General features: G+C 43.8%; 1 protein-coding gene across 1 annotated transcript in view; it reads left to right on the top strand.

The window, feature by feature from the left end:
- The window catches only part of kcnd3 (potassium voltage-gated channel, Shal-related subfamily, member 3), a gene marked incomplete at both ends in the record, with an annotated part of 260,216 nt that overhangs the window by 205,447 nt on the left and 42,169 nt on the right, over nucleotides 1-12,600 (top strand). The window contains one exon of the mRNA XM_080732609.1: nucleotides 5,987-6,155. Within this exon, the coding sequence (XP_080588735.1) occupies nucleotides 5,987-6,155 (169 nt within the window). The remainder of the gene's footprint in view (nucleotides 1-5,986; nucleotides 6,156-12,600) is intronic.

Here is a 12,600-nt window from a genome sequence, read left to right as displayed (position 1 = left end):
TACCAAGCAGAGGGCCACAACTTCGCAGGGGGCGACGGTGGCGTTTCCGCTACTCCAGCAACAGTTCAGATATCGTCACCGTCGGGCAGAAACCTCGTATCTCCAAGTTTCAAATGTGTACGTTTTTTGGTAAAGCAAAGCCCTGCTTCATCATACAAGATCGTCGCACAAAACTAGTGAAAACAGCAGATCTACAAGCACACAACGCCTCGCGATGCGAGGCGTTGTGTGCTTGTAGATCGGCTGTTTTCACTAGTTTAGTACATTTTTTAGATGATAAATACAAAACGAACGGTTTTGGACATACAAGGTTTCCACCCAACAATGACGATATACTAGTGTTGTTGCTGCTCTTATACCACCATTATTACTGGGGTTGGTGAGGGCCAGACAGTAGACCCCCGCGGGCCGCAAATGGCCCGCGGGCCGCCTATTGGGGAACCCTGGCATAGAACTAGCTAGAACAAAGGGGAAAAAAATATTTGTTTCCTTTTGTTTTTTGCCGAATGGGTTCTGAGATTGGTTCCCGTATGGCTAACAGAGGATTGCATGGAGAAGTTTGGCTTTGTGATTTCTTGGGTGGATTTGAATTGGCTGAAAATAGCTAACCCAAGCAACGGGTGATGTCACGGCTCCCTTCGTCCTTATTTATTTTACAATCTATCTACATGGGTCTTCAACCCTTGTTCAGGTCAAGGACCCCCATAGCTGCGAGAGAGATGAAGCAGGGATCCCCGCTACATATTTTATAAAATTGTTGTTGTAGATTAAACTTGTTCATAGAATCAGAATACGTTTTATTGTCACTTCCATAATACACGCCAGGCATATAAGGGATCATAGATAACGTTATATAAACTTGTTTCAATCAATAGTTTGGATTCATGCTAATATTTATTTCCAGACCTTTTAAACCTTCAACCATATCTGCTCTGGTCTGCTCATTCCCCCCTCCACAACCACTCTCCGAGCCGATCCGCATGTAGATAGCCGATCTAACGCCAAGATTGAAGCTCTACTACGCCAAGTTGTAGAGCTATTTTCGGCTCATGTCCCCCATCACACGAAGATTTGGCGGACGCCTTGTAGTAACTCTGAGGACCCCCTGTTGAGGATGATCTTGCCACATTTGGGACATGCGAGGCCTGGGACAGAGGGCCGAGATGGTGTTGGCGAGGCACCATCCGTTGCTGGGTGTGTTTCTCCTCAAGGTGTGGGGTGGCATAAGGAGCGCCAGTGTGGCCCATTTGCTGCAGCTGACACCAGGTCATTGGGGTTGATGTTGCACCTGTTTTAGTGTCCCTTTCAGCACGGTCTTCATACCGCAGCTTTGTTGTCAGAATATCGTTTATATTGGAGGGGGAAAGCTATTAACTGGTGGTTCTTGACACTTGCTGTGACTTGCTCCCATTCTGTCTTTGAGAGGCGTGCGCATTCGTGCGTACTGTGTACCCACAGACTTGTTGGAGGGTTTCAACAACTTGGGATGCCCAAAAAGTAGGCAAATAGGCTGGCAAAGTGCTCTGCGGTCTCTGCCATAATTGGTAGCCGCCACACATGGCAGAGACGCTGTTACTTACACTCATAAAGTATTGACTGATATGCTTATTGTATCATGAAGACATATGGCATGATTTTGTGAATGTAAACTTAACTGCACCTAGGGCTGTCACGATTATGAAATCTTACTTGACGATTAATTGTCACTCAAATAACTGCAATTAAATTTAATTGTGTTTTTGTCGTTGACAAATAACTACATTTCTGTTTGGCTTTTAGGCTTTGAAGTTGCACATGGTAGATATGACACCCTAAATATACAAAGAAATTACTAACATATTTGACAACTTTATACTTTAAAAAGAACATTGATAGTGGAAATAGCCAATCTACAAGCTGGCTTTTGTGAGCTTGTAGATCTGCTATTTCCACTATATTTGACTTTTTTTTTTAATGAACATTTTTCAACATGGCAACGATTATGAAAAATAATCGTGATTGTGTCAAATAATTGCGATTAGACGATTATGTAATAATTGTGACAGCCTTAACTGCACCTTTAATATTGGTGTCCTTGTATGCTCTCCTTTACGTGGACATAAATACATTGATGTGTGTGTGCGTGCTTGGTGTTGCTGGAATACACAGCAAAAGGAAAATTTACAGGCCATATTTTGGTTTGTGAATCCACTGAAGATGGAGAGTTCTTCAAAGGAACTTCATCTCTCGGTCCTGCCTGTGATGTACTGCATTCACTACACATCTCTCCACTGTTCCATCATAATGCCTCATATCAGAGGATGGCGCGTGGTGTGGGGAGATTGAGGAAAGACAGAATTCTTTATGGTCCTTTGAAACTCTCTATCTCTCTCTCTCTGTCTCTCGATTGCTCACGGCCTCGGCTCCTCTCCTCTCTGTCTCGCAAGAAGCCACGTAAAGCTGCATCACATCTGCCGCACAGGATGTGTTCCCAGATGTCTTTGTATATCTGTGTGCCGTTGTTATCCTGTTTGTCTGCTTGGCGTTGTGCGTAAGTCGGCGTGACCGCCGCCATGTGCCGTCTACATGTGAAGGGGTTTGTTGTTGAAATCCACATGTTGGACATGTTGCAAATAAGCGTGTTGTTCAACGTTGTGACGTTTGCTATAGACTAGAGATCAACAAAGTCTGACATCATTTATACATCCTACCTAGGTAGTGTTTTTTTCCCCCATTCAAAATTCCCATAGACTTTCTTTTATATCGCGTCAAATATGAACTGTGTTCGGACGGCAATGGGTGACGGCAGCAAAGGTCGACAGGATTGGGACTCGAACATGCAACGCTGCAAGGCTGGTCTGGGTTACCAGCCTAGGTTCCTGGACCACTACCCTGTGGCACAGGCAGTATCCAAGAACTCTAATCGAGTAAAAGTATCATTACTTTGAAATAAGAAGTAAAAGTAGTCATCAAATAACTACTTTAGTAAGAGCAAACCAGTATTGAGTGAAACAACTGCTCGAATAGTGAATCGCTTCATAATTATCAATAACAAATTACTTGCTACATTGATTGAGCAGTTCCATTTCTTGTGCCATTTCGATCCATAAACATTTTCTCTAGTCTTACCATTAGTTCACAGTACACAATCATGTGATTGGCCATGTTTGTTTGACATAAACAAGTAGGATTAAAAGTAACATTTTGAAAAAAGGATCCTTAAATGAACCGCTGTACCAAAGCAATACAACTACTTGCATTCAGATATTTAACCACTTGAACCTTCAATACTTAATAAACAACCTTTCACTCTGTACTTAGTCTGCTCTTTTTCTACTCTACACCAAACCTTCTTAACGAAAATAGCCGATCTACAAGCTCACAACGCCTCCCAGCGAGCTTGTGGCTAAAGTTGGCTAAAGTTCTCAGAATATGGACGCTAGGGTTCAAGTGGTTCATATAAAAAAGGAGGAAAAAAAGCTTCTATCACACAAAGACTTGGAGGACCCCCTCTGGTAACTCTGAGGACCCCCTGTTGAAGACCCTTGATTTAAATATTAATACAAAAGGAAAGGTTTTGTACATAAGGTTTCCACCCGACAGTGACAACATGTATTACAGTATATTGCTGCTTTGTGTTGAATCTTGCCTCAGTTTACCTATTTAAAGCCTATTGTACCAAGTCTATTAGTAATCCGTCTTGGCCGCAGTTCAGCAAAACTTCTTGTTCAGCAGCAAAACAAGAACAAATTAGCTACACTTTTTACCCATGAATACAAAATGAGGCCCATTAGACACAACGGTTTGCCTTTTTTCCTGTGGGAATCACGCTTGTTAACTTTTGAATTTCTTCTCCTTAGTCCTTTTTTTTCAGTTGCTCCATCATTCTGCAAGGAAGCTCTTTCTCTTTCATGGTTGCCAAACCTCACACCGGAAGTTCAATGAAATACATGGCAGTGAATGGAGCCGGCTGGACCAGCTCCTGAACAAACACTATTGTGATCTTTTTCATTTAATCGGTTCAGGAATATAATGTAAGACATATCACAGGTTGTTTTATAATCACTTGCTTTTCAATGTGCACAGGACATCATTGTATTGAGAATCTAAACAGCGGCAGGTATCGTTTCTGCCTCTGAGGTATCGCAAGATTAGGTTGCCGGACAAGAAACAGTGACAGTCTTGCGATACTTGGCACGTTCAAAAATGTACTTTGTACTCTTTAGATAAAATTACACAGTGCGCAACACAGCAGAAAACAATGTATATTTTGTCTTTTATTTTCCTGAACCTCCGGTGTGAGCTTGACACCCCAGTGCGACGAATCTGCTGTCTGGAATTGCATCATAGCGAACATTACGTCGGTGACCTTACCTTCTTTTTAAGACCTTTGATTCTGCATTCTGGAGATGCATGTTCCTTCCTCCACCCCAGGATCTAATATTGTCTGTCATCTGTCTGATATTGCCTTTGACTTGCAAATATTTCAGATTGGATGGACTGAATGACTTTTTGGAAATGGCCCTGGCATTTCTCATGCCTCCTTTCCTAAAGGTTAATGGTATTTACTGTCATTAAACGACACTACAGAGGCATGGAGAGAGCCTCCATGATATACATAGACGCCACATTGGCCCTTGGTTATTACGGTACATCAACATCTCCGCCATATTGGCGGGGTGACACTAACTCCCCTGCTAGAAATATGCCAGTGTTGTATTACACAAGTACCTGAAACTGAAACAGTTTTTTCTGTTTTATTATAAATGGAGAATTATTTTATGAGCATATATGGAGATCCCTGATGGCATCAGTATAGTATACTGATGACATCAAGGATCTCCATATATAGGCATAACAGGGATACGGACTGACAGATACAGAGGTCTTTGTATATTGGGGACACACAAGACAGAATAATCTCCATTATGTGCACTTTTTTCTTCTTTTTTATGAAAATGATTATTGTTATCATTCTTTTTCTCCCACGATTTTTGTAACCCATTCTTTTTTTTCACCCGGTGTCAATTGTCTAATGTAATCCTGGGCGCTACAGTCCCTCTGCCAACCTGGGGAGAGCAACAGACTGACCTCATGCTTCCTTCTATGCATGAGGAGTCCAAGCTGCTGCTTTTCATCTGACAGTGGAGAGTCACATTACTCAGTCATATTATTCAGACATTATTGAGAGATCACCGCCTCCATGGTGCTGAGAGAAGGGATATAGTTATGGATAATCTGACTGATTATTAATTATAAGGAGGTGAGCCTAAACCTGCGGCAATGCCAGCTATATATTCACAATCACAATCGTCTCCTCATCTCTGTCAATAACCAATAAAAAAAAACTCCAAGGTTCAACGAGACCGACTGCATTCCAGATGCCCTTCTGGAGGATTTTGAAAGGCTGCCAATGTCTATCTTTGGCTGAAAGCGATCCAAACTATATTGCCCACGAAGACAGTTCTCGTTAATGTTGTGGTGTGGATGCTGCCGTCCATTTGAGCTACAATGATTTTTAAAACAACATATAGTTAACGTGATCGTTGTTGTGCTTGTATTGAATGGCCCTTTAGAGATGTAATCATCTGCAAGAGTTGTGGAAATCACCTACGTTATATGAGTGTTTATATGAGGGCCTTTAAAGGAAGTTAAAACCGACGCACGGGTGCCCATGAATGAAGGAAAGAAAAACAGCTGTCCAGTCCATAATTGCCTGTGCGAACTGGTCCTGTATCCCAGCAAATCATGCCAAATCTCTGGCATGGCGACGCCTCAGCGTCCCGCTGACCGGGGCGTCCCGCTGACAGGGGCGTCTGCCGGTTTGGGACCCGCCGTCTCCACGTAACGTTCTTGATTAGCTTTTAGCAGGGCTCAGTGCCTTTTACTTGTAATTGGTATTGTTGACAATAAAGTTGAACATTGAACCTTGCGGTCCGTGGCCTAACGCATACCTAAACGGGGGGATCCTTGGATTGAAACGTTTCCCTCATGTCTTTCTGTACAGGTACGGAGACATGGTACCGAAGACCATCGCGGGGAAGATCTTCGGCTCCATCTGCTCCCTGAGCGGGGTGCTGGTAATCGCCCTGCCCGTCCCGGTCATCGTGTCCAACTTCAGCCGCATCTATCACCAGAACCAGAGAGCGGACAAACGGCGGGCGCAGAAGATGCAGGTGAATAAACAGTTTTATATACAATAATGTATTACCTCGACATGGGCCAACCCCCCCTAGAGGGACCTCCATACCTCCAGACCTTAATCCCAGAGGAGAGCACTTGACTGGGGGCAGCCATCAGGTCCAGGTCCCCTTAGGACCAGGAATGCTGTGTATATATTATGGAATGACCTCTATCTCTCTCTCTCACTCTCACTCTCTCTCTCTCTCTCTCACACACACACACACACACACACACACACACACACACACACACACACACACACACACACACACACACACACACACACACACACCTGGTCAAGCCTAATCTCTAGGAATGTGACACGTAATTTTGTCCCCGCGTATCAAATGTGACACTGGTTTTGCTCTCGCACAATTGCATTGGATAGTGGTTTCCCCCTGAGGGGGGATAAAGAAAAAGAAAAGCTCATTGGGAAGCAGAAAGCATCAGCAGCAGTCATCATTCTTCATTACGCCGGAGTGTCTCATTTAACCTCTGAAACTACCTGATGAAACTACACGCCACAAACTGTCTCGAACCGTATTCTGCTAGCATAGGACACTGTGTGTGTGTGTGTGTGTGTGTGTGTGTGTGTGTGTGTGTGCGCGTGCGTGCGTGCGTGCGTGCGTGCGTGCGTGCGCGCGTGTGCATGCATGTGCTCGTGTGTCAAACACCTTTGTAGGCACTAAAACAGACCATTAGGGTTAGAAACGGTTTGTGCATGTGTGCTAGTGGACTTCTGTGAGCAAGAACACGTAACAAGCACTGTACCCTTATCTCTCTCTCTCTCTCTCTCTCTCTCTCTCTCTCTCTCTCTCTCTCTCTTTCTCTCTCTCCCTCTCAACTCTCTCTCTCAAGTCTCTTTAGTATTACTACTTAATGCTTAATTAAGTATCTAATCTAATAGTGTGCCGAGGCAGCAGAGGCCCAGTCTCGCCGCTGAGGGGCCCAGACAGTCAGCCAGCATGATGATGAGTCAATGATGATGTTTGAGAGCGTCTCTCACATTCATGTCACACAGCTCGCTCGGAGGAACTCTCTGAAGCAAAGGATCTGTCACGTTTTTACTCTCAAGAAGGAATTGTCAGTAAAATGCCATGAGAGGTTGGTGAGGGACCTCATTTTTTACCATGTTGCCAGGGACGTCCTGGCCATTGGGAAAAGCGCGACAACTCCCGAACGTCCGGTTCATTCCCAGCCGGTCCAGGCCGGCCATTAGAAAAAAAAAAAAAAAGAAAGTCGGCCTTCGTTCCATTTTGGGGGCTAGGCGGCCAATAAAGTAAATCGTCACTGTCGGGCAGAAACCTCGTATCTCAGTTTAAAATGTATACATTTTTTCGCAAAGCAAAGCCCTGCTTCATACAAGGCTGTTGCACAAAAGTAGTGAAAACAGCAGATCTACAAGCACACAACGCCTCGCGGTGCGAGGCGTTGTGTACTTGTAGATCGGCTGTTTTCACTAGTTTAAATCATTTTTAAAATGATAAATACAAAACAAACGGTTTGGACATATAAGGTTTCCACCCGACGACGAAATATATATAAAAAAAGAGGGCCTCTCCAACTCTTTTTCCCGGGCTGAATCAGGGGCCCAGCACGTCCCTGATTGTCAGTAAAATGCCATCAGAAGTTGGTGAGGGACTTCATTTTGTACCAAGTTGCCCTGCCACCCCGAACCTGTGGCAATTTGCATATAAATTGCAGTCCACCCCCAATGTTTTTGGTCCAATCACGATTTTGTCCTAGACCACTATTTACCAGTGTTTTGACCAATATAAAAAAGAAGGGAACAAAAGCAAAGTGGAAAACTTTTGAAACATTTTTGCCTATCGTCCAAAACTGTTACTTTTCAGGATTCAAACAAAAGAAATGCACTGCATTCAAGCAGCATCTGGAGCTTGTGGATCTGCTACTTTTGATGTAACACTCTAGTATGATGAAGTAAAGTAAGGCATTAATATATGCACACATGCGCGCGCGCACACACACAAAAAGTTAGAGAATATTGGATAAGAGGTTTCCGCCCGACAGTAACACTAGAGTAACATCCCAGGGGATGGATGCCAAATTGAAAGTGGTTAAAAACGCAGACATATTGGCTGCATAATTGCCAATTAGGGGTATTGGCCAGGCTAATATTGATCTACGGACGATGCTGGCGCGTTCAACACAATCTTTGCTGCCAAGCTCGACACCAAGCTCAGGGATCTGGGCCTGCTCCCAGCCATGTGCAGATGGAGACTGGACGCTCTGGCCAGTGTTGATCTCATTGGCTAAAGCTATGACGGAAAATGTTAGTCAACTACATTTTGTCACTGACGAAAATTACTCAAAAACTAAGCTATGATAAATGAATAAAACCAGTAAGACTCCCTAATCGGGAGATAAGCGACCGTAGGTGGCTTATCTCCACAAATAGGGCAAAAATGTGTTTTTCCAAAATCTTCCTGATCCATGTTGATGACATGAGTGTAGACATGCTGTGTAGTGATATTCGTGATTTTAGGGCAAAAACTGTAGGAGCAGTGTCCAAAAATGTGTTTTAAAAATCGGCCTGAAGGTGGCGCTAGAATAGGGCCATGTGAGAAATGAGGGGTGGGGTCTCCGCGTTGCCTTGGCGGACGAATAGGTACCGGCCCCGGCTCTCCCGGACGCTCCTAGCCCGAGTTACGGCATTTTATGTGCGCTGCAGTGGCAGGGGGTCCTCCACTGGGGGCGCCACCACTTTTGCATCCGTTCTGGAGCACCAGGAGTCGGTGGTCCCCGGGAATTCCCCGTGAGCAGCCCCGTTGGGGTGGTCATTTGGTCATTTTTGCACATTTGGTCATTTTTTACATCTGGGGGTCCCCTGGGGCTCCGGGGGTCCTTGGAGGTTGTAGTTTGGCAGGCAAGGAGTGTGTGTGTAAAATCTGGCATGGATCGGGTCAACGGGTGCGGAGATATAAGCAGGGAAAAAGTATGACGTGTGACGTGTGACGGACTCACTGACTCACTCACAGACAGCCTGTGGAGGTTTTGGTAGTAAATGCGACCTACGGTCGCAACTATGACTGAATATATGGACAATTTTGTCAACAAATAAAAACTAGACTAAAATGTTAGGGAGGGACTAGTGGAGAAGAGATCCAGTGAGTAGAACTAAAAGGCTTGTAGATCGGTTATTTTCATTATGCAACCAAGTGTAAAATCTGCCATTACGTTGCGATCAAGAACTCAATTTTCAAGCCCTCAAATGTACTCCCATATTGATCTGATCAGAGCAAGGGTCACAAGTTGTGGTGATTTTGAAGTGCTGTAACACTGCTGTTGTGCCCCATAATTTTGCAATTTGTTGGGGTGTGGCTCTTCTCATGGCAGACCCCGAACAGTGTTTGTGCCCAGTTTGGTGCAGATTGGAGCAACAGTGCACCCATGGCACCCCTGGGGCCACACATGGTCCTTGGTGTGGCTATTCCCATGGCAAGATACCTGAACAGTTTTTGTGACAAGTTTGGTGCTGATCAGAATAAGTCCGGATGTTACGTATCCAGTAGAAAATCAACCTTCGATCAATATCGGCCTTTCTCTGTCACAGCAATACACTCTCCCAGGATCTAACCTCGCCATTCGTTTACTAAACAGGTTGGTTGATCCGGTCTAGACCGGATGACATCCTACGTCATTTTGTATTCAAAACAGACTACATTTTGGCCGGAACTACCGACTGGAATCAGTTTTAACCCAGTTGGCGCATGCGTAAAACTGGGTTAAAACTGATTCCGGTCGGTAGTTCCGGCCAAAATGTAGTCCGTTTTGAATACAAAATGACGTAGGATGTCATCTGCTCCCGACCGGATCAAAAGCCCGAAATTGGAAGTGATCCCAGGCTACCCAGTATCTAGCACCAGTAAACCCAACATATGGGGCGTTCGTGTACCAGTTGGCTCCAATTGGAATAGCGGTATTTTTAATAATTGAATATCTTTGGCTTCCATCCAGGGCATCTGTCCCAGGCAGTGCATGGCCACGGCAAAATGGATTGTTAAATAAGGACATTAACCACCCAAGCCACAATCTGTTCACACTGTCGCGTGATACTTGCCAAGCATGTTTATCTGTGCATCACCACAACAAGGCTATTCAAAGCGCTTTGCACAAAACAATAAGCATTAAGACATTCAAACACATTATCAAAAGACATTTGAATACAATTAAGGATATGGGGAGTTTCAAATGAAACGGGAAGATGAGAATAAAATTGCATTGCAGAAGAAATGGAAAAAAAAACCTGAAGAGAGAGGACTTGGTAAAAGGCAGACAGAAAGGTCAAACAGAAAGGTCTTCAGCTTTGATTTAAAAGAACTGAGAGCTGCAGTCAGACATTGCATTTTGTTCCCGATATGTGTTGCATGAAAATGAGCGCTGCTTCTCCACGTTTAGCTCTGACTCTTGGGTTCACGAGCAGACCTGTCTCAGAGGATCTGAAGAAGTCTGGGAGGTTCATGATGTACGTTGCACAAGATCAAAAGTGTGTTTAGGCTCTCAACCGTTCGATTCTTCATAAACCAGCAGCAGTACCTCTGACAGGGAGGGATCAGGGTAAAGATTATGTGAAATGGAGTGATACGATCCACTTTCTTGCCGTTAATGAGGACTTCGAGCAGGCAGTGTTCTGAATCAATGCAGCTGTCTCGTAGATATTCTTTCACTTTTACAGTTACAAGTCTACCGAAGACAAATGCATGGACATTCTTTTTTTCAAATGACATACTTACTTTGAATCCTTGATGTACTGTATTCTTAAGGGGACAGTATAGTTATAGTATATCTAGAGGACAGACTGCCCTGCCCCCCAACTATTCATTTCAATGAAAGTTGCTCAGTGGCATTCGAAGCACCCGGAAGAAAGCTCTACTGCCTGGTTGGCTCCGATATCTGAGCCAATAGATAGCCAATATCGTGTCAGATTACAGAAGCATGCAAGGTATAGTAGGGTTTCAAACGGTGGACGCATGTGTGCAGTAGTGTTTTAACCCATAAGACCTGGAATTATTTTTTAAATCTGGAAAATGTTTGCAATTCTTTGAATATATCTTTTTCAAAGCAAACTTTTGTAACTCAAATCTCTGCTTCTGGGAGTCCCTGGGAAAACATATTTTGAGATGGGAGTCCACTGCCAAATACATGTAATTTTGGTGGTCCTTGACATGAAAACGCTTTAGAACCACTGATTTAGAAGAAGAATTTAGAAGACATTTATAGAATTGGGTCAATATATTGAAAGACCTGCACAAATGTTATTGATCTTTTCGAAAATAGCAGATCTACAAGCTCGCAGTGCGACACGCTATGCTGCGCTGTGAGCTTGTAGATCTGCTATTTTTTAATAGTTAAAGCATTAAATAATGGTTAAAGTAATAATGCGTAATAATGCGTTCCAGGTCTTAAAGGGTTCATTGCGGACGTGTTGCTATCCCAGATTTGACCACCAGGCGACGGCCGCTTCACTGTTCTGGGGGCTTGCACAGTAGACTGACTTTGTAATTGTCTTATTGTGGCTGTTGAAGTTCAGGCCTCGAGTCCACGACTGCACCAACATTTCTTGCTTGGGTTGTTGTTTTCTTAACGTTAGCCGAGCTCTGACTTTTAATCGTTCTTCCTTTGTTTCTTCCTTGGCAAACAATTACGGTACTTACAGTTATTGTTGTCTTTGTTTAATTGAAGAAACTCTTTGCGCATTCCAATCATTGATTTGTTCAGTGCATTTATTCAGTACTTGTAAGTTGTAATGGACCCGCAGTCCCCTGGTGATACAGTTATGTAAATGTGTACAGTATGTGTGTGTTGTCTGCATTCAGGGGCGTCACAAGGGGTAGGAAAGTGGGACTGAGTTACAGTTACTAGGGCCCAAAGTGGTGGAGAGGCCTTAATTATTTTATACTTTAGCTATTGAAAAATAGCAGATATACAAGCTCACAGCGTGGCACCGAGTGCCACGCTGCGAGCTTGTAGATCTGCTATTTTTGAAAAGTCGTGAAAATGTGTGCAAATCTTTGAATATATGTATTTTTTAAGCGAACATTTGTAACTCAAATTTTGCTTCTTGGGGGTCCCTGGAACTCAATATTTTGAGATGGGGTTCCGTGGCCAAATACATACCATTTTGGGGGTCCTTCACATGAAAAGGTTTGAGCTCCACTGACATAGAAACATAGGTTTTTCAAAAAACCTCAGAAGGATTTGAAATATTCAAAGATTTCATGATTTAAAAAAAATTTGCAGATCTACAAGCTCGTATATCTGCTATTTTTCAATAGTTAAAGCACAGCGGGCCCCGCAGTGAATCCTTGTACCCAGGGCCCAGAATTTGGTGCGACACCCCTGTCTGCATTATTATGATAATGCTTTTCGCTGTTTTCCATAATCTGAGCTACAGTGCGAGTATGTAGAGTTTCAAAC

Source organism: Nannobrachium achirus (assembly GCF_963921795.1).
Source record: "Nannobrachium achirus genome assembly, chromosome: 9".
Lineage (NCBI taxonomy): Eukaryota > Metazoa > Chordata > Actinopteri > Myctophiformes > Myctophidae > Nannobrachium > Nannobrachium achirus.
Note: the sequence above shows the minus strand (reverse complement) of the source record. Positions and strands in the feature narration are given on the sequence as shown.